Genomic DNA, 22,503 nt, shown 5'->3' on the forward strand with positions numbered 1-22,503 from the left:
TAGTACAGTATAGTTGGTAGTGATATGCTATTGTCAACACACACACACACACTTAACACACACACTGTGTGCGTGCATACACGTCAGACACAGTCATGAACACCTCTCTGACGGAGTCCTCTGATCCACAGGAGCATGTCCTGGACCTGAGTGAGGAACTGGATAAAGAGGAATGGAAGCAGGAGCCAGAGGCTGTCTACGAGACCAACTGTCACTGGGACGGCTGCAGCAAGGAGTACGACACCCAGGACCAGCTCGTTCACGTGAGTTATTAGAAATTATACAACGGGTGGGTCTAAACCTGGATGCTGATTGGTTAAAACCGCATTGCAGCCGGTGTCTATTCCACAAGTTACCACCGGCTAAATCTATGATGTTGAAACTATTTACTCTGTTCCATCTCACTGCGCAATCCACTCTCTCATCAGCTCTGCCAGACATTTTATATACTTGATCTCCACTGTAAACAGCATCTAGACATTATCTCCCATTTCCTTTAGACTAGCAATAGGTTTTCAACAGCGGAGATTTGTAATAAACTTGCTGTCTGTGTCTCTGACATTTGCAACATTGTTTCAATATTGAAATTCGATCTCCAGCTGTTCCATAGCAATGAACATTAGGGGTCAGGAGTCGGGATGAGACAGACAGACCGACAGGCAGGCAGCTTTTCTCAGCAAGTTGAAATCATGAATCAGCATCATTTTTATGGATATATACAAAGAAATGTCAGTAGAAAACAGGTAAAATGAAACGAAGTGCAGTAAGTTTGCAGTCTTTCCAGCTTCAGTTTGAAGTGATTGTGTTAGCTGTGTTGTTGGCTAGCTCCTCTGAATGACAGTGTCCTGACGAGAGAGTGCATTTTCTATGCCAGTTGAAATCAAGCATCAATAGCTCATTGTTATGGATGTATCCAAATTAATGTCACTAGAAAACAGCTTAAACAAAACAAACGCAAATGCAGCTACTTTGCTGTTATTCTGGCTGCACTGTTTGACGTGACTGTAAGTTAGCCGTAGTTGGCTAGCTAGCAAGCAAGGGATAAGAACATTGCCAGCCAGTATGGCAATAGAACATTTAGAACGAATGACTGGGTCGCATCCATACATACAGAACAAAAAGACTGAACGACTGGGTCGCTTCTCTGGCAACCGAACCGATACAATGAAAGACCAGCCGGCTTGGGTAGCAACCCTACATTTGTGTCGGGACTATATCTTGTGGAAGGATGAAATAGTATGAATAAATTCATCGAAATAAAGTTTTTAATAAAAATATGTCAATCATTATTTGAATATGTTGGTAACCCGTGTAGCTCAGTTGGTAGAGCATGGCGCTTGCAATGCCAGGGTTGTGGGTTTGTTTCCCACGGGGGGCCAGTATGAAAATGTATGCACTCACTAACTGTAAGTCGCTCTGGATAAGAGCATCTGCTAAATGACGTAAATGTAAAATAAAAGTGATCTTTAATTACCTCAGAGAGTTAGGACATCTGTGAGTAGGGAGCTGCTGGTGCCATTACAGCCAGGGGTATGCCTGTGACTTTCAGTAGACTGTTCCATTTAGCTTATGGGACAGTCTGCTAACACTCTTCAACAAATTAACTATTCTCTGCTATTACAATGACATGGGGTGCCAATCAGAGGAGGCTGGTGAGGGGAGGATAATGGCTGGAATGAAGTGAACAGAATGGTATCAAACACATGGAAACCATGTGTTTGAGAGAGAGAGAGAGAGAGAGAGAGAGAGAGAGAGAGAGAGAGAGAGAGAGAGAGAGAGAGAGAGAGAGAGAGAGAGAGAGAGAGAGAGAGAGAGAGAGAGAGAGAGAGAGAGAGAGAGAGAGAGAGAGAGAGAGAGAGAGAGAGAGAGAGAGAGAGAGAGAGAGAGAGAGAGAGAGAGAGAGAGAGAGAGAGAGAGAGAGAGAGAGAGAGAGAGAGAGAGAGAGGTATCATACAGATACAGGAAAAAGTCCAAAAGACACCCTCCCCTTTAACAAAAATGTTTAAAGTTCAAAACGGCCTCCTCTGCTCCTCATTAAATTGTGCAGTGTTAGAGTCAGTGCGGTCAGGTTTAAGATTTAACCAGTCAGTGCCAGGTCAGAGCCAGGGGTTAGGGGTCACAGCTGTTGATCCTTTCCTGTGGCGGCCACGCGCAGGGTTAATGAGGCCTGTTGATTCTGACTGAGGAGACAGAGGTACACTAATGGCCCTGCAGCTGTGACCCCCAACCCCTGGCTCTGACTTCTGAACTCTGTTCTATTCCTTTCTTCTCTACGAAACTCCCGATGCAGCCTTCTCTACTGCTCCACTCCCATAGGCTGTGATTAACAATTGGGTTTCCCCAACCTGACAGACAGGTGGCAGGGGGCATATGTCAGCCCAGTAGCCAGACTGGGAGTCTCTGAGCTGAGTCTGCAGTGGTCTGGAGTCTCTAACTCCCAGTGTTACGGGTCAGGTGTTGATTCACCTTGGAGCCCCTTTCTCCCCCTTTCCACCCTCTCCCTCCACTCTCAGCCCCCCGGCCCCAGTCTGTCCTGACAAGGGAAGTCCAGGAGGAGAGCCAACTAAGAACCCCTTTTACCCCATCTTTCCCCCTTTCACTCCCCTCTCCTCCCCCACCCTCTCACTTCTCCCCCCTCCTCCTGCCACCCAGCCTCTCGGTCCCATTCTGTCCTGACAGAGGGCTAGTCCAGACCAGCCCCAGTTAGTTCCAGCATCCATTCCCCCTACTCTGCTGCTCTGTCAGGGGTTGAGAGGATCAGAAAACAGAGCCAGGGCCTGCTGGTGTGGATGGACAACGTGAAGCAAAGAACATACCACAACTCTCTGGAACAAGGGTTAGGCAGCCAGGAAGGAAAATGCTAACAGTAAATGTCAATTGGAAATACAGTGTTATGAAATAATGAATGTATTTATGAATGAGTCTCTTGTTACAGTAACTTATAATGACATATCTATGTAGATGTAGATGTAATAGCTGAGAGTCTGCTGTCAAGAGCTTGATAGAACTTTATACCTTCATCTACATTACTGCCCCTGTACTGTAGATCCAAGGTTTCACACAATGTTCTCACCAGTGAAATCACACCTTGAAAAATGACTAAATGATGGCATAGAGCTTCTAGGTTCTATTTACCCAAAGTAATACTTCCCCAATAGCCCCATATTATGGTTTCAGTATGGTATGAAGAGTACTGCTGCAGGGCACACACTCCTCCTTCTCTAAAAAGGGACTGGGTAGGAAAGATCCTCAACCGCTAACCGAGTCAGTGGGTATACAGCTGCATGCCAAATGGCACCCTATTCCCTATAGGGATCTAGTCAAAAGTAGTTTACTCTTTAGGGAATAGGGTGGCATATGGGACGTAACCGACTTGAAGAGGAGATGGAATCTTGCTCCATTTGCTTCTTGCTTGTGACAGTGGCCACATGAGTAAGGTATAGTACAGGGTAAAGGTTCAGAGGAAATGCAGTGATTTACCTGGGGGTGTGAATATTTGCCATGTGGTTGTGTGGTTGTGTGAGTGTGTGTGAGTGAGTGAGTGAGTGAGTGAGTGAGTGAGTGAGTGTGTGTGTGTGTGTGTGTGTGTGTGTGTGTGTGTGTGTGTGTGTGTGTGTGTGTGTGTGTGTGTGTGTGTGTGTGTGTGTGTGTGTGTGTGTGTGTGTGTGTGTGTGTGTGTGTGTGTGGGTGTGTGTGTAACATGAGTATTCAGGGGTCTGACCCTAAAGGACGGGATATACTGTAATTAAGGGCTTAGGGGAAATGGAGGGGCACCAGACAGGGTCATCCTAGACAGTACAGCAGAATGACAGAGCGACTCCTCCTACCCTCCTGACCACACACTTCTATGAAAGACAGGCAGTCTGTTTTTCATTCTCAGTTAGTTTTCTGTAGCTCAATGGAATGTAACTCTAGACATTTATGTCCAATCACTGTCATGTTTTTGAAATCCTCAAGTAAAACATTTATGCGTATACACTGAGTGTACAAAACATTGGGAACAACTGTTCTTTCCATGTCATAGACTGACCAGGTGAATCCAGGTGAAAGCTATGATCCCTTATTGATGTCACTTGTTAAATCCACTTCAAATCAGTGTAGATGAAGGGGAGGAGGTAGGTTAAACAAGGATTTTTAAGCCTTGAGACAATTGAGAAATGGATTGTGTATGTGCGCCATTCAGAGGGTGAATGGGCAGGACAAAAGATTTAAGTGCCTTTGAATGGGGTATGGTAGTAGGTGCCAGGCACACCGGTTTGTGTCGAGAACTGCAACGCTGCTGGGTTTTTCACGCTCAACAGTTTCCTGTGTGTATCAAGAATGGGCCACCACCTAAAGGACATCCAGCGAACTTGACAACTGTGGGAAGCATTGGAGTCAATATGAGCCAGCGTCCCTGTAGAACGCTTTCAACACCTTGTAGAGTCCATGGCCCGATTAATTGAGGCTGTTCTGAGGGCAAAGGGGGTGGGGGGGGGGGGGGGTGCAACGCATTATTAGGAAGGTGTTCTTAATGTATATGTCAGATAACATAATCAGCCGTTGAAGCATGTACATCTGATCAGGGAACACACCATTGGTTCCCTGATTAAAAGGAGAGAGATTCGGGAGATGTGTGTAAATCTCAGGTGTGACAGTCTGACAAGTCAGGATAACTCCTGATCCTAATTCCTCCTCCGGGTAGTTAAGGAAGTCCCCTCCCTCTGACGCATAAAGGACCTGAGAAAACAGGGTGTGCGTGCCCGCATGTGTGCGTGTGTGTGTGAGACGCAGGGCCTGACAAAACAGTCCCGCCACTAACACATCACAACCCTTTGTCTACAACGCGACGAATGGAAACGTACTGTCACCCATGATGGATGGTGTTGTCACTCGTGGTCTGGCTTGGGGAAGGGAAGAGAAGAAGGTTGTTCCTCTCTGGTGGGAACTCAGAGAGGGATGTTTGGGAGGCCTGCTCTCACAAGCTCTTTGCTGATTGAACATCTGGCTTCTCCACACACACACACACACACCATCCCACCTCAAATGAGCAGGAAAGGGACAGGTTTAAAGACATAAACAAATCTGACAGTTGATTGAGAAGACCATATCCTGAAACAAGTTGAGATACATGGATGTGTCTGCTTTGTTTTACTCCCATGTTCCCCTGTTCTCTCTTCAGCACATCAACAACGACCACATCCATGGGGAGAAGAAAGAGTTTGTGTGCCGTTGGGATGAGTGCTCGCGGGAACAGAAGCCCTTCAAGGCTCAGTACATGCTGGTGGTCCACATGAGGAGGCACACTGGGGAGAAGCCACATAAATGCACAGTAAGTACTCCAACTCCCAACAAGCACCTGGGCATGTACATATTATTTAAATAAGCCCAGAGCCTTCTATTATATGTCATGGATAAGCCACTCACATAACTATCTCTCCTTGTATTATACACATTTCTACACAAGTCCTACCTCTAGATAGGGTTATGCTTTGCACCCTGTAATAACTATTTTTTCACTCCAAGCCTGTTTCTTACCAGTAGCGATCCTTCCTCTCCATCTAGATGAGTTTTCCGGGCGTTCCAAAGGGCCTCATCTGTAGCATGCAGTCCACTCATGATGATCAAATTCAGTGTGTAGTTTCCTCAGCTTCAAAGCTCATTGATGAGGCCTTGTGAGTCCAGTCCATTAAAATACTTCTGAGAAGAGGAGACTTCACAAGGCTGATTGACAGGAGGGGAGGATATTAGTTATTAAAGTGTAAAGAGAAGTAGGGGGCCGTGGGTCCTTATTAAGACCTACTGTACTATATAGTTTAGTTGGTAAATCCCACATGAATCTCATTCACCCCCAGCTATCTCCCTCTCTAGCAAATGTTGTGTTTTTGAAGGGAGGATCTTAGGTATTTTATGTCCACTTTTGAGCAAATATAGTTTGATCACATCTCACACTCACTGTCAATTACCCACAGTGCACAGCACAGTACGGCGCTCTGAAGGAATACCAAATCAATGCATAGCCTATTGTAGCATACCAACGCTAAACACAGAACAGCTCTGATGCTTTGTTTCAACAAAGCTCTCCATGGTCTTTACCTTGCTTAAATACTTTTGTGTGATACATGTAAGAGTCTCTGAGGCTATTGCTAACTGACCTTTGTCTCCATATCCCCTCCCTCCCTCCCTCCCTCCCTCCCTCCCTCCCTCTCTCTAGTTTGAAGGATGCTGTAAGGCCTACTCTCGCCTGGAGAACCTGAAGACCCACCTGAGGTCCCACACAGGGGAGAAGCCGTATGTTTGTGAACACGAGGGCTGCAACAAAGCCTTCTCCAACGCCTCAGACAGAGCCAAGCACCAGAACCGCACACACTCCAATGAGGTAAGGCTCCTATAGACAATCACCTCAGAGACATACTTTGAGCTACATCTACGTACAGTATGTACCCCACTGCCATTATTTAAATCAACTAATGCACATTTAAATTCATTGTGTTTTCTCATTCAAGGAGCTCTATGTCCAATATGCAATCAACTTATTCTCTATTTGTTAAGACAATGGATGAAATAAGTAATCAACATAAACATGAGATAGTAAGACTTCATTTTAAATTCTTCTTCCCAGAAACCCTACATCTGTAAGATCCCTGGGTGCACTAAGCGCTACACAGACCCCAGCTCTCTCAGGAAGCATGTGAAGACGGTTCACGGACCAGAGGCACACGTCACGAAGAAACAACGTGGCGATGTGCCCCCCAGGGGTCCTCCAAAGGGGAATGGAGAGAACGAGGCAAACGCTAAACAGAGTGGTAGAGGAATAGATGGTAAGATGGAGGCCAACAGCATTACTAGAGGAGTGGAGGACTGCCTGCAGGTCAAGTCAATCAAGACCGAGAACTCGATGGTAAGACTGGGTGTGACATTCCATTGTGTCATCACCACTACTTGTTTAACAAAGCATTGACTTAGACTATTGTCAAAATCCTCTCAACTACTAACTACTTAATACTGTCAATACAAATCCTAACAGTACCATTCATACACTACCGGTCAAAAGTTTTAGAACACCTACTCGTTCAAGGGTTTTTCTTTCTTTTTACTATTTTCTACATTGTAGAATAATAGTGAAGACATCAAAACTATGAAATAATACATGTAGTAGCCAAAAAAGTGTTAAACAAATCAAAATATATTTTATATTTGAGATTCTTCAAATAGCCACCCTTTGCCTTGATGACAGCTTTGCACACTCTTGGCATTCTCTGAACCAGCTTCACCTGGAATGCTTTTTCAACAGTCTTGAAGGAGTTCCCACATATGCTGAGCACTTGTTGGCTGCTTTTCCTTCACTCTGTGGTCCGACTCATCCCAAACCATCTCATTTTGGTTGTGGTCGGGGGATTGTGGAAGCCAGGTCATCTGATGCAGCACTCCATCACTCTCCTTCTTGGTAAAATAGCCCTTACACAGCCTGGAGGTGTTGGGTCATTTTCCTGTTGAAAAACAAATGATAGTCCCACTAAGCCCAAACCAGATGGGATGGCGTATCGCTGCAGAATGCTGTGGTAGCCATGCTGGTTAAGTGTGCCTTGAATTCTAATTAAATCACAGACAGTGTCACCAACAAAACACCCCCACACAATAACACCTCCTCCTCCATGTTTTACAGTGGGAACTACACATGCAGAGATCATCCGTTCACCCACACCGCATCTCACAAAGACACGGCGGTTGGAACCAAAAATCTCAAATTTGGACTCCAGCCCAAAGGACACATGTCCACCGGTCTAATGTCCATTGCTCGTGTGTCTTGGCCCAAGCAAGTCTCTTCTTATTATTGGTTTCTTTGCAGCAATTCGACCGTGGAGGCCTGATTCAAACAGTCTCCTCTGAACAGTTGATGTTGAGATGTGTCTGTTACTTGAACTCTGTGAAGCATTTATTTGGGCAGCAATTTCTGAGACTGGTAACTCTAATGAACTTATCCTCTGCAGCAGAGGTAACTCTGGGTCTTCCATTCCTGTGGCGGTCCTCATGAGAGCCAGTTTCATCATAGCGCTTGATGGTTTTTGAGACTGCACTTGAAGAAACATTCAAAGTTCTTGAAATGTTCCGTATTGACTGACCTTCATGTCTTAAAGTAATGATGGACTGTCGTTTCTCTTTGCTTATTTGAGCTGTTCTTGCCATAATATGGACTTGGTCTTTTACCAAATTGGGCTATCTTCTGTATACCCCCCACTACCTTGTCATAACACAACTGATTGGCTCAAACGCATTAAGAAGGAAAGAAATTCCACAAATTAACTTTTAAGAAGGCACACCTGTTAATTGAAATGCATTCCAGGTGACTACCTCATGAAGCTGGTTGAGAGAATGCCAAGAGTGTGCAAAGCTGTCATCAAGGCAAAGGGTGGCTATTTGAAGAATCTCAAATACTACATGATTGCATATGTGTTATTTCATATTTTTGATGTTTTCACTATTATTCTACAAGGTAGAAAATAGTAAAAAATCTAGAAAAACCCTTGACCGGTAGTGTACATGTTCTATGTTATTTCAGTCTTGTGACGCAAATGCAAGCATTTCACCATCTATCCCATCACCTTTCACGCTAACTGATCTGTGATGGATAATTTACCTGCTGATGGTCTATCCTTCTCCTTATCCAACTCACCTCTCTGGTCACTACTTGAATGTTCTTCTTTTTCCTTAACACTTTCCCTAACGGACAGGCTTCTCAGAGGTGAGCACCACCACATTTTTCTCTTTCATTTCAATGCTTTCTAACTCTGCATGTCAATTTTGCATCAATACATTTGAAATTGCACTACTCTGTTCCTCTATGTATGAAAGAACAGAGGATTACACCAAGCACTTTCCAAGCGCTTCTGGTTTTAAAAGCCTATACTGTACTGTCTACAGTTTGATGTTTTTGCATGAGTTGTGATGTACTGTGAAATGTTCCCCCCTTGTACACACACACATTCACACATACACACACACATACACACACACACACTTTATTCAGTTATATTCCTCTGTGGCCTTCGAGATCTGACAGTAATGTCTGTCGGGCCATGATAAAAGTCATTATCAAATTAATATTCAAAGAACGGGACTGTTCAGCATGTGCCTGGAACAAATAGTGCCAGCAATCAAGCTGTGATCAAGACTCTTTCTAGTTCAGTCTGGGTCAGAATGAATCACTATCAACACTTGACTGTGATGAGACTCACAGTATCCCTCCATCCCTCCACAATAGACTTGTTTTCTTTGTAAATGAATCCAACAAATCTATGATAAATAAGATTATGAAACTATAGCTAGGCTACATCATTTATTTAATTTTGCATAGAGTTTACAGTGGGGAAAAAAAGTATTTAGTCAGCCACCAATTGTGCAAGTTCTCCCACTTAAAAAGATGAGAGAGGCCTGTAATTTTCATCATAGGTACACGTCAACTATGACAGACAAAATGAGAAAAAAAAATCCAGAAAATCACATTGTAGGATTTTTAATGAATTTATTTGCAAATTATGGTGGAAAATAAGTATTTGGTCACCTACAAACAAGCAAGATTTCTGGCTCTCACAGACCTGTAACTTCTTCTTTAAGAGGCTCCTCTGTCCTCCACTCGTTACCTGTATTAATGGCACCTGTTTGAACTTGTTATCAGTATAAAAGACACCTGTTCACAACCTCAAACAGTCACACTCCAAACTCCACTATGGCCAAGACCAAAGAGCTGTCAAAGGACACCAGAAACAAAATTGTAGACCTGCACCAGGCTGGGAAGACTGAATCTGCAATAGGTAAGCAGCTTGGTTTGAAGAAATCAACTGTGGGAGCAATTATTAGGAAATGGAAGACATACAAGACCACTGATAATCTCCCTCGATCTGGGGCTCCACGCAAGATCTCACCCTGTGGGGTCAAAATGATCACAAGAACGGTGAGCAAAAATCCCAGAACCACACGGGGGGACCTAGTGAATGACCTGCAGAGAGCTGGGACCAAAGTAACAAAGCCTACCATCAGTAACACACTACGCTGCCAGGGACTCAAATCCTGCAGTACAAGACGTGTCCCCCTGCTTAAGCCAGTACATGTCCAGGCCCGTCTGAAGTTTGCTAGAGTGCATTTGGATGATCCAGAAGAGGATTGGGAGAATGTCAGATGAAACCAAAATATAATTTTTTGGTAAAAACTCAACTCAGTCGTGTTTGGAGGACAAAGAATGCTGAGTTGCATCCAAAGAACACCATACCTACTGTGAAGCATGGGGGTGGAAACATCATGCTTTGGGGCTGTTTTTCTGCAAAGGGACCAGGACGACTGATCCGTGTAAAGGAAAGAATGAATGGGGCCATGTATCATGAGATTTTGAGTGAAAACCTCCTTCCACCATTAAGGGCATTGAAGATGAAACGTGGCTGGGTCTTTCAGCATGACAATGATCCCAAACACACCGCCCGGGCAACGAAGGAGTGGCTTCGTAGAAGCATTTCAAGGTCCTGGAGTGGCCTAGCCAGTCTCCAGATCTCAACCCCATAGAAAATCTTTGGCGGGAGTTGAAAGTCCGTATTGCCCAGCGACAGCCCCAAAACATCACTGCTCTAGAGGAGATCTGCATGGAGGAATGGGCCAAAATACCAGCAACAGTGTGTGAAAACCTTGTGAAGACTTACAGAAAACGTTTGACCTGTGTCATTGCCAACAAAGGGTATATAACAAAGTATTGAGAAACTTTTGTTATTGACCAAATACTTATTTTCCACCATAATTTGCAAATAAATTCATAAAAAATCCTACAATGTGATTTTCTGGATTTTTTCCCCTCATTTTCTCTGTCATAGTTGACGTGTACCTATGATGAAAATTACAGGCCTCTCTCATATTTTTAAGTGGGAGAACTTGCACAATTGGTGGCTGACTAAATACTTTTTTTCCCCACTGTATATACTTGATTATTCAGAATTGTGCAACTGTATTCCAGTATGTAATATATTAACCAATACAGCCATTTTTATCTCAATATCAAATTATTTCTGTGTAACAATTAAGGAACTTACTGTGATTGTTTTAAATTAAAATGGTCAAAAATAAACAAAAATAGCTTCTTAGCAAAGAGCGATTTCTCAAGCAAGAATTTAGCTAGGACTGTCTGGGAGTGGTCTGAGTGGGGAGGGGAAACTGAAAACTAGCTGTTATTGGCAGAGAGGTTTGGAACTTTCTTATTGGTCTAATAACAAACGTACTGCCTGGTGATGTCACCAGGCAAGCCCAAAACTCCATCCCACCAAAACAGGCTGATATTTCAGACCTTACACTAAAAGGGCATTATCATATTTTTCACAATTTCACAGTATTATTCTAACCTCATAGTGTGAAAATATATATAAAACACAGAGAAATCCTGTTTTTGGCTGCACTGGGCCTTTAAGCATATTTTTACAATGACCATGCCCTGAATTGGTCTGACAGTTGTACCCTTTTCACACTACCATGCCAACCCGAACAAAACCACTCAGTAGAGCTTGGTTTGGCTCGGCTCAGTTCAACTTATTAATATGAAAAGCCCTTGATAGGCTTGATCTGGTGTCTAACATGAAACATCTATCCTGTCCCCCTCTCCAGACGTATCAATCCAGCCCTGGCGGTCACTCGTCATGTAGCAGTGAGCCATCGCCACTTGGCAGTGCCAACATCAATGAAAGTGGAGTAGAGATGGTCCTGCACAGCGGGGGCAGCTTTGGGGACCTGAGTGCACAGGACGACCCTCCCATGATGGACTCCTCCACCCTCTCCCACGGCAACTCAGCAGGGGTTGGGCTTGGGCTCCGTAAAGGGGGAGGAGTCACCATCAAGCTGGAGAACATCAAGGAGAGGCTGAAGAACGTGAGAGACTCGTGTCCCTGGGCCAACTCTGGTCCTCAGGTCCGGAACACCAACACCAAGCTGCCTCCTATTCCTGCTGTTGGTAAGAGTTTTATATAGAGTTTTTGATAACAACCGTTGTTAAGAACCATCAATATTATCTTGTTAAAATATTATTGCTAGGGCCTCCCGAGTGGCGCAGCGGTCTAAGGCACTGCATCGCAGTGCTTGAGGCGTCACTACAGATCCGGGTTCGATCCCGGGCTGTGTCGCAGCCGGCCGCGACCGGGAGACCCATGAGGCGCCGCACAATTGGCCCAGCGTTGTCCGGGTTAGGGGAGGGTTTGGCCGGCCAGGATATCCTTGTCCCATCGCGTTCTAGCGACTCCTGTGGCAGGCCGGGCGCATGTACGCTGACACGGTCGCCAGTTGTACGGTGTTTCCTCCGACACATTGGTGTGGCTGGCTTCCGGGTTAAGCAAAGAGTGTTTCGGAGGACGCATGGCTCTCGACCTTCACCTCTCCCGAGTCTGTACGGGAGTTGCAGCGATGGGACAAGACCATAACTACTAATTGGGGGGTACAAATTACAACAACAACAAAAAATCCATAATAGGAGAGATGGAGTTGGGAGGAATATGTGAAGCAGCCTTAGAAACCAAGAAAGTTGTTTTGCCCAATATGTTCAAATGTGGTTCCTCAGGTTCCCTTCTGGAGAACTCCAATATGATCGCTCAACCCGGGCCCTACCCTGGTCAGCGTCTTGGTGACCTGTCGTCATGCGAGGTGACCATGCTGAACCAGCTGAACGAGCAGGGCCGCCGGTACAGCAACACCAGCACTGCCAGTTCAGCCTATGCCAGCCGGCGCTCCTCAGGCATCTCCCCCTGCTACTCCAGCCGCCGCTCTTCCGAAGCCTCGCAGTTCAGCAACCGCCACAACAACATCAGCTCAGCCGACTCCTACGACCCCATCTCCACAGACCTGTCCCGGAGATCCAGCGAGGCCAGCCAGTGTGGTGGTGGAAACCTCCCTAGTTTGCTCAGCCTCACCCCGGCTCAGCACTACCATCTCAAGGCCAAGTATGCTGCCGCAACTGGGGGCGCTCCACCCACACCTCTGCCCAACATGGAGCGAATGAGCCTCAGGACCAGGATGGCCCTGTACGGGGACCACTCCCAGGAGAGGGAGAGCTCCTCCCACTCCCACCTGTTCCACCCCCCTGCCGGAGCAGTGCCCAGACGCTGCAGCGACATCGGCTACGGTAACCATAGTATGATGCCCCACGAGGTCCCTGGGAACCTGCCACGGCGAGCCAGCGATCCTGTCCGCAGACCCACCTTGGACCCACTGTCCCTGCCAAGGGTCCAGCGCTACAACAGCATGAACAGTATGAACCCCAACTCCATGATGCCTCCTCCCTCTACCGATCGCCAGGGCCTGGCCATGCAGGGCTACACGCGGTCCGACGGAAGCCTGCACCGCCACCCCTTCGCCCCGCGGCCCCCCAGCATATCAGAGAACGTGGTGATGGAGACCATGGCTGTGGACGGGCTGGACCATGCAGGGGACGAGGACATGGTGCTACCTGATGATGTCGTACAGTACCTCAGGTCTCAGAACACTGGCCCCGGCCAATCAGCAGGCCACGCCGACTATGCCAACAGCCAATCACACGGCTTCCCGGTCCAAGTGAATATGACCTCCTCCCAGCAGCCCCAGCAGCAGTTCTATGGGCAAAGGAGGATGGCCATGGTGGATACCAACATGCCCCTATCTGAGTCAGGCCAGGCCCCCCTACCACCCTACCAGATGAGCCCTGGTTCTGGGTCGCAACAACAGCAGTACCCAACCTCACCCAGTATGAACAACAAAAACAACATGCCAGTGCAGTGGAACGAGGTCAGCTCAGGGACTGTGGATGCCACAGCCACCTCCAGACTCACCAAGCAGAACATCCTCAGACAGAACTGTGGGCCTTTCCAGGGTAGTATGGGTAGTAACAGTAACCAGCAGGTGATGCCTATGAGCCAGAACATGACACTACAAGGCTACACCCAGAGAAGCAACGCCCAGAGGATCAACTCTGTCCATCAGCAACAGAGGCAGCCATGCAGCATGAATTATACTGAGCAGATGAGTCCCCAGCAAGGATATGGCCAAGAGATCGTCCCCATACCTAACTCTGGATCTGGGAATGGCAGCCTACGACCCAACTACAACGGCATGGCACTGCCCAATGGCAGAGTAATGGCAACACAGAATCCAGATATTCAAAACTACAGATCAAGGACTCAGGTTGAAAGCTATCCCCCTCAGATGAATCAGGTTGAGCAGCAGAACTTGAGTAGTATGCCTCAGCAGCAAGCCGTCCATACTGGGACCAGAGATGGGATGCAGCCCAGACTTCCCATGGAGCCCAAGTCTATGTCCAGACAACATGCAGGATCCAGCAGTACGATGCAGAACCGTTTCCTTCAGTCTGACTTCAATCACAACACCTCTGAGGCCAGTCCAAAGAGGCCAGGCCGCACCGCAGCACATAACGTCGGACAAAATGGAAACTCCAACTCTAACGCTCCAATGTTCTATGCTGGCCAGATACACATGTTCGAGTCCAACAACAACCTGAGTTTTGACTCCTCCATGTCCCCCTGCACGCCCCAGGCACCGGTAGGCACCGCCGTTATCATGGCATCCCCAGGGGTCAACCAGGTCACCAGCACCGTGGACTCCTCTGGCTCCTCTGGATCGACCTCTGGTGTGGAGCACGCCCAGATTGACTTTGATGCCATGTTGGATGATGGCGACCACTCCAGCCTGATGTCGGGGACCCTCAGCCCCGGACTCCTCACAAGTCTGTCCCAGAACTCCTCCAGGCTCACGACCCCCCGTAACTCTGTGACCCTGGCCTCGGTGCCAGCAGGGATCGGTAACATGGCCATCGGCGATATGAGCTCCATGTTGACCGCCCTGGCTGAGGAGAGCAAGTTTCTCAACATGATGAGCTAATGCCTTGGCTGCGTCCCAATAGTCTTTCTCCCGAAGTGTTCACATGTTCACTTCCCTTCATGAATTTGAAAGGAAATGATTGGTGTATGGAAACTCCCTCTAGTCCATACCTACACCAATCCAATGCTTTTTAATTTGTGGGGAGTAGTGCACACTTCAGGAGGAAGGAGAGATTATTGGGACGCCCCCCTTGAGTATTCAGACCATTTTAAGAAAGCATCATGAAAAATGTACTATAAAAGCTCTGATTATATGTAACAATACCTTATGGAAATAGTTACTTATCAAGAGAATGTCGATCTCCACCGGCCTGTATAAAGACTTTGCTTATCCAGTAATATGTAATATTTGCTCAAGTACATTTTAAGTAATGTTTATGTTGATAAAGTAAGTATAGTAAAGGCATAAGTGGCATTTTTATCACTGTTTTAAAAAGCCATACTTTGTATCTACGAATAAAAATAGACCAAGGTATAAAAATAAATTGGCAAAGAAGTGTCCATTGCTCAGTATTTGTTGACGTTTCTTACAGTTGAAGTCGGAAGTTTACATACACCTTAGCCAAATACGTTTAAACTCAGTTTTTCACAATTCCTGACATTTAATCCTAGTAAAAATGCTCTGTCTTAGGTCAGTTAGGATCACAACTTTATTTTAAGAATGTGAAATGTCAGAAAAATAGTAGAGAGAATTCTTTATTTCAGCTTTTATTTATTTTGTCACATTCCCAGTGGGTCAGAAGTTTACATACACTCAATTCGTATTTGGTAGCATTGCCTTTAAATTGTTTAACTTGGGTCAAACATTTTGGGTAGCCTTCCACAAGCTTCCCACAATAAGTTGGGTGAATTTTGGCCCATTCCTCCTGACAGAGCTGGTGTAACTGAGTCAGGTTTGTAGGCCTCCTTGCTCGCACACGCTTTTTCAGTTCTGCCCACAAATGTTCTATATGATTGAGGTCAGGGCTTTGTGATGGCCACTCCGATACCTTGACTTTGTTGTCCTTAAGCCATTTTGCCACAACTTTGGAAGTATGCTTGGGGTCATTGTCCATTTGGAAGACCCATTTGCGACCAAGCTTTAACTTCCTGACTGATGTCTTGAAATGTTGCTTCAATATATCCACATAATTTTCCTTCCTCATGATGCCATCTATTTTGTGAGGTGCACCAGTCCCTCCTGCAGCAAAGCACCCCCACAGCATGATGCTGCCACCCCCGTGCTTCATGCTTGGGATGGTGTTCTTCGGCTTGCAAGCGTCCCCCTTTTTCCTCCAAACATAACGATGGTCATTATGGCCAAACAGTTCTATTTTTGTTTCATCAGACCAGAGGACATTTCTCAAAAAAGTACGATCTTTGTCCCCATAAAGCATAGTTTGGCTTTTTTATGGCGGTTTTGGAGCAGTGGCTTCTTCCTTGCTGAGCGGCCTTTCAGGTTAGGACTCGTTTTACTGTGGATATAGATACTTTTGTACAGCATCTTCACAAGGTCCTTTGCTGTTGTTCTGGGATTGATTTGCACTTCTCGCACCAAAGTACGTTCATCTCTAGGAGACAGAACGTGTTTCCTTCCTGTGCGGTATGACGGCTGCGTGGTCCCATGGTGTTTATATTTGCGCACTATTGTTTGTACAGATGAACGTGATACCTTCAGGCGTTTGGAAATTGCTCCCAAGGATGAACCAGACTTGTGGAGGTCTACAAACATTTTTCTGAGGTCTTGGCTGATTTCTTTTGATTTTCCCATGATGTCAAGCAAAGAGGCACTGAGTTTGAAGGTAGGCTTTGAAATACATCCACAGGTACACCTCCAATTGACTGAAATTATTTCAATTAGCCTATCAGAAGCTTCTAAACCCATGACATCATTTTCTGGAATTTTCCAAGCTGTTTAAAGGCACAGTCAACTTAGTGTATGTACACTTCTAACCCACTGGAATTGTGATACAGTGAATTATAAGTGAAATAATCTGTCTGTAAACAATTGTTGGAAAAATTACTTGTGTCATGCACAAAGTAGATATCTTAACCGACTTGCCAAAACTATAGTTTGTTAACAAGACATTTGTGGAGCGGTTGAAAAACAAGTTTTAATTACATTTACATTTACGTCATTTAGCAGACGCTCTTATCCAGAGCGACTTACAAATTGGTGCATTCACCCCACAATTTTTTTTTTTTTTTTTTTTTTTTTATTATTATTATTTTTTTTTTAAGTATGTAAACTTCCGACTTCAACTGTACCTTTTTAAAAGCAGTGCGCTGAAAGCAGTTCACAAAGTGCCTTGCTAAAAAGATCAAGTTTGAATAATATGTGAACTCATAAAACGTACATACAATCGTGGTCAAAAGTTTGAGAATGACACAAGTATTGGTCTTCACAAAGTTTGCTGCTTCAGTGTTTTTAGATATTTTTGTCAGATGTTACTATGGTATACTGAAGTATAATTACAAGCATTCCATAAGGGTCAAAGGCTTTTATTGACAATTACATTAAGTTTATGCAAAGAGTCAATATTTGCAGTGTTGACCCTTCTTTTTCAAGACCTCTGCAATCCGCCCTGGCGTGCTGTCAATTAACTTCTGGGCCACATCCTGACTGATGGCAGCCCATTCTTGCATAATCAATGCTTGGAGTTTGTCAGAATTTGTGGGTTTTTGTTTGCCCACCCGCCTCTTGAGAATTGACCACAAGTTCTCAATGGGATTAAGGTCTGGGGAGTTTCCTGGCCATGGACCCAAAATTTCGATGTTTTGTTCCCCGAGCCACTTAGTTATCACTTTTGCCTTATGGCAAGGTGCTCCATCATGCTGGAAAAGGCATTGTTCGTCACCAAACTGTTCTTGGATGGTTGGGAGAAATTGCTCTCGGAGGATGTGTTGGTACCATTATTAATTCATGGCTGTGTTCTTAGGCAAAATTGTGAGTGAGCCCACTCCCTTGGCTGAGAAGCAACCCCACACATGAATGGTCTCAGGATGCTTTACTGTTGGCATGACACAGGACTGATGGTAGCGCTCACCTTGTCTTCTCCGGACAAGCTTTTTTCTGGATGCCCCAAACAATTGGAAAGGGGATTCATCAGAGAAAATGACTTTACACCAGTCCTCAGCAGTCCAATCCCTGTACCTTTTGCAGAATATCAGTCTGTCCCTGATGTTTTTCCTTGAGAGAAGTGGCTTCCTCGCTGCCCTTCTTGACACCAGGCCATCCTCCAAAAGTCTTTGTCTCACTGTGCGTGCAGATGCACTCACACCTGATCCCACAGCTGAATCAACTTTAGGAGATGGTCCTGGCGCTTGCTGGACTTTCTGGGCGCCCTGAAGCTTTCTTCACAACAATTAAACCTCTCTCCTTGAAGTTCTTGATGATCTGATAAATGGTTGATTTAGGTGCAATATTGCTAGCAGTAATATCCTTGCTTGTGAAGCCCTTTTTGTGCAAAGCAATGATGACGGCACGTGTTTCCTTGCAGGTAACCATGGTTAACAGAGGAAGAACAATGATTTCAAGCACCACCCCCCTTTTAAAGCTTCCAGTCTGTTATTCTAACTCAATCAGCATGACAGAGTTATCTCCAGCCTTGTCCTCGTCAACACTCTCACCTGTGTTAACGAGAGAATCACTGACATGATGTCAGCTGGTCCTTTTGTGGCAGGGCTGAAATGCAGTGGAAATGTTTTTGGGGGATTAAGTTCATTGTCATGGCAAAGAGGGACTTTGCAATTCATTGCAATTCATCTGATCACTCTTCATAACATTCTGGAGTATATGCAAATTGCCATCATAAAAACTGAGGCAGCAGACTTTGTGAAAATTAATATTTGTGTCATTCTCAAAACTTTTGACCATGCAACGATTTTGCCAGGAAAAAATGCATATGAAAATATTAGAATATAATGTTTCTCATTACAACCTTCCATAATGTTTATAGATATACTGTATGGTACGTGGTTTAAATGATGTTGAAGATACTTAATTATTGCAAGCCGAGTACAGTATGAATCCACTATATAACATTGTGATGCTGCATTGTTTACATCCATCCATGTATATAAGAGCTTGCAGTGGAACAGGTTCCCATGCCAAGCTCTTAGGGCCGGTTTCCCGGACACAGATTAAGCCTAGTGCTAGACTAAAACCCATTCTCAGTGGAGATTCTCATTGAAAATGATTTTTAGTCCAGGACTAGGCTTAATCTGTGTCCGGGAAACCGGACCCTAGTATACAGTACGAGATGGCCCCTTTCAGTCATACTGTATAAAATATCCTCCAAGTGCCCTCCAAAAGCTGTCTAACCCCCTATGGACCCTCCTCCTTGTGAGACTGACTGTATGATTGAAAAGGACAGAGATCTGCCTCAGTGTCAGTCAGTCTGTGGAGACACACACAGATCCCCATGCCTCGCAATGTCTAGGAGTTATCAGATCTCTAAAGGAATATGCATGTACTCCATGTGTTCTCTGTGGACATGATCACACACTAATTAGTGGATTCATTACCCCTCCCTCTTCCCTGAGCTCTGAGCTAGACATGGACTATATGGAGAGTAAAATAAGGAACGTATTACTTTGATTACGAATCATATCAAGGACAATGATGTACCGCAACTCCTCATTTTTTATTTTGTTTGTTTGCTGGAATTAAAGTAGCCTTGTAGTATGTATAGGTATGCTGCTCATCCATTTGACTATGCTCAGTGTGAGTGTGTGTGTGTTGTATATAGCTTTTGTACATTTCAAATACAGTATCCACATTTGTTCTTTCTTAACCAAAGTCCTGTTTTGTGTCTCCTTTGAAATCACATGGTCTCGTCCCTCTGGGACACATGAAAGCAAAGTGTCGTTATCTAAACACTTCAGCAAACACCCTAATGAATTCTACACACCATGAAAACCATCCTCATGTCAAATAATTATAGCGTGATTGACAATTAAAGGCAATGTTCCCGCTGTCGCAGAGACTGCATTCACGGTAAACGTCAGCTCAACTGGAAATTACCTTGACATTTTATTGTGGATCTTACGCGATACTTCAGCGATACGGATTGAATCCAGCCCTTTGTTGATATAAATACATAATTGCAGCTAGCAAAATAGCATCTACCTACAGTATATTTGATGGTTAGCTGCAAAGGATGCCTTTTGTTTTGGGGGTGATTTTATCATAGATTAAGTTGAGGTGGTTAGAAAAAGAAGAATAGAAGAAAATAAAATAACAGGTTACTACAGATGTAGGATCTTAATTTGATAACCCTGTCGCAGGATAACTTTCCACTTTTAAAGTTAAAAAAGCCTTCCGAAGTTTGTAATTTCCACTTTGAAATTTCAGACTTGATTTTCCCTTATGAAAAATGTATCAACCCTTACAAAGATGTCCATTAATTATAACCTACATAATAATTCACTGTTGCAGCAAACTGGCTCAAATTAAGATCCTATATCTGTAGTAAATAATCTAGGGAAAACCATAGAATTAGGAATTAGAAAGTGTTGTAGGACCTCTATGCGGCAAACTTATTTTTCTCTTTCATCCATTACTTCACAATACATATTTACTTCAACAAATGAAGACATCTTTAAATGTGCATCTTATGGGGCTAGTAAGGGCATAAAATTCAACCTGTGTCTGAAAACCCAGCCTAAAAAGGATTCTTCCACGAAAACTAAATGCATACAGAGCAGTTTCTTAAGTTACAAAATGCATACAGAGCAGTTTCTAAAGTTAGTCATGTTGTCCAAAATTAACAGTGGCAGGGAGGCTCTGAGGAAATGGTTTTCAGGAAAGACATTAAACACACCAGTAGAGAGAGAGAGAGGAAGAGAGACAGAAAGAAAGGGAGAGAGAGATAGGGGGAGAGAGGAAGACAGAGATAGGCAGAGCGGAAGAAAGGGGGTTGTAAAAGGGATTCGCTTGGAGAAAGTGTAAAGCGAGGGGGAACAAATGATTTTACTCCGACAGGCAGCGGAACTCTGCTGAGGATCCTTTTGATGTGTTTGCCACTGATTTCTTTTGCCACTTGAATTCCTTATTCTCTCAGAGAGAGGATGGAAGAAAAATAGCCCCGGGGTAATAAGGGATCTCAGAGAACAAGAGGTTAGCACGGGAGGCAAGATGATCAGTAACGGACAAGGCACTAGCTAATTAGACAAGAACACAAACGAGGTGAGATGCAAGACTCAGAACACTACCACAGAGAGAGAGAGAGAAAGAGTCCACAGAGATAGACTGGGCTGGGCTTATCATTGCATGCCCCATCTCAAAGCACGCTGCCCTGGGTAGAGACACGTTGAGATAGATCCAGTTGTTTTACCTCTATATGGAGAGAGCCTGGGCCGGGCTGCGCTAGTCAAGGCTATGGGGCTCAGAGAGAGAGAGAATGAAAGGAGAGAGAACAAGGTTCAAGACGTCACATTCTAGAATCTACACCGAGTGTTCTCCATGCTGCTTGGTCCAATGGTTCCAGTGATTCCAGACGGAGATGCAGTTTTATAAGAACAGGTCTCAGGGTAGAGAGCAGGGCTTTCACTCTCTCTGTCCCTCTCTCTCTCTCTGTTTCACTCGTCCTCCCTTAAACAATGCCACCAGACACAACTCACACTAGGCTCAGAGGCCCTACATATTTGATCTAAAGTTGTTTCCCTTTGTGCTTAAAGGGATTCTTCTTTCCATGTGTTCTTATGGTGACTTATGTTGCTGACCAAAGTCCACTAAGTAAGCGCCTCTTCCTATCCTCATCCACTCACAAGTCAACATCCACTGCTTTAGTAGTAGGCAATTTTTATCCGCTCGAAATTCTCCCACTTTCTAATGGTATTTGGGAATCAAGCAGCTAAACTGAACCCAGTCGGCTGTAAACAATGAATCATTGTTTGTGTGAAGGCGTCAGAAAATAACCTCCACATAATAGAAATAAATCCACCACAAGGAAAACTGCATGTTGTTGAAAGAGGCTATGATGATCAATTACTGATCTGTTGACTATCTATCACATCTTGACATTTGACCCAAGGGGGCAGATCATCGTAATAAAGAAATGTATTGGACTTGGCCCCTCTCTCGGGGATGGAAACTCCTGCTGTGCTGTGCTGTGCTGTGCTGTGCTGTGCTGTGCTGTGCTGTGCTGTGCTGTGCTGTGCTGTGCTGTGCTGTGCTGTGCTGTGTGCCTAGTTTCACAACTTCACCATTGTAATTATGCCCTACAAATACGGACTGAAACTACAGTTTGAACAGCTGAACACAGGCTCTATAATAATAGAGAAACAGGGTTAGGGTTAGGGTACAGGTAACTGCCAAAATAAAGGAAACATTTGAGTAAATGAGGGATACAAAGTATATTGAAAGCAGGTGCTTCCACACAGGTGTGGGTCTTGAGTTAATTCAGAAATTAACATCCCATCATGCTTAGGGTCATGTATAAAAATGCCCATTATTTTGGCTGCCATGGCTAGATAAAGAGATATCAGTGACTTTGAAAAAGTGGTCTCAAAGGAGCATAGGGGGTTTAAAGTGTGTGTGTGTGTGTGTGTGTGTGTGTGTGTGTGTGTGTGTCTCAGTTACCATATCTGAACCCAATTGAACAATTGAACACACTCTGGAGCAGTGGCTGAGACAGCATTTTCTACCACCATC

At 44.8% G+C, this 22,503-nt stretch overlaps 1 protein-coding gene across 1 annotated transcript in view; it reads left to right on the top strand.

The window, feature by feature from the left end:
* LOC121555139 (zinc finger protein GLI2-like) overlaps positions 1 to 15,459 on the top strand; it is a 125,558-nt gene extending 110,099 nt beyond the window's left edge. Inside the window, exons 9-14 of the mRNA XM_041868943.2 lie at positions 132 to 263; positions 5,162 to 5,311; positions 6,194 to 6,358; positions 6,602 to 6,880; positions 11,617 to 11,959; positions 12,560 to 15,459. Coding sequence (XP_041724877.1) covers positions 132 to 263; positions 5,162 to 5,311; positions 6,194 to 6,358; positions 6,602 to 6,880; positions 11,617 to 11,959; positions 12,560 to 14,868 — 3,378 coding nt within the window. The 3' untranslated portion in view covers positions 14,869 to 15,459. The remainder of the gene's footprint in view (positions 1 to 131; positions 264 to 5,161; positions 5,312 to 6,193; positions 6,359 to 6,601; positions 6,881 to 11,616; positions 11,960 to 12,559) is intronic.
* Positions 15,460 to 22,503: the final 7,044 nt, after the last annotated feature.

The sequence above is a fragment of the Coregonus clupeaformis genome, chromosome 40 (genome assembly GCF_020615455.1).
Source record: "Coregonus clupeaformis isolate EN_2021a chromosome 40, ASM2061545v1, whole genome shotgun sequence".
NCBI lineage: Eukaryota > Metazoa > Chordata > Actinopteri > Salmoniformes > Salmonidae > Coregonus > Coregonus clupeaformis.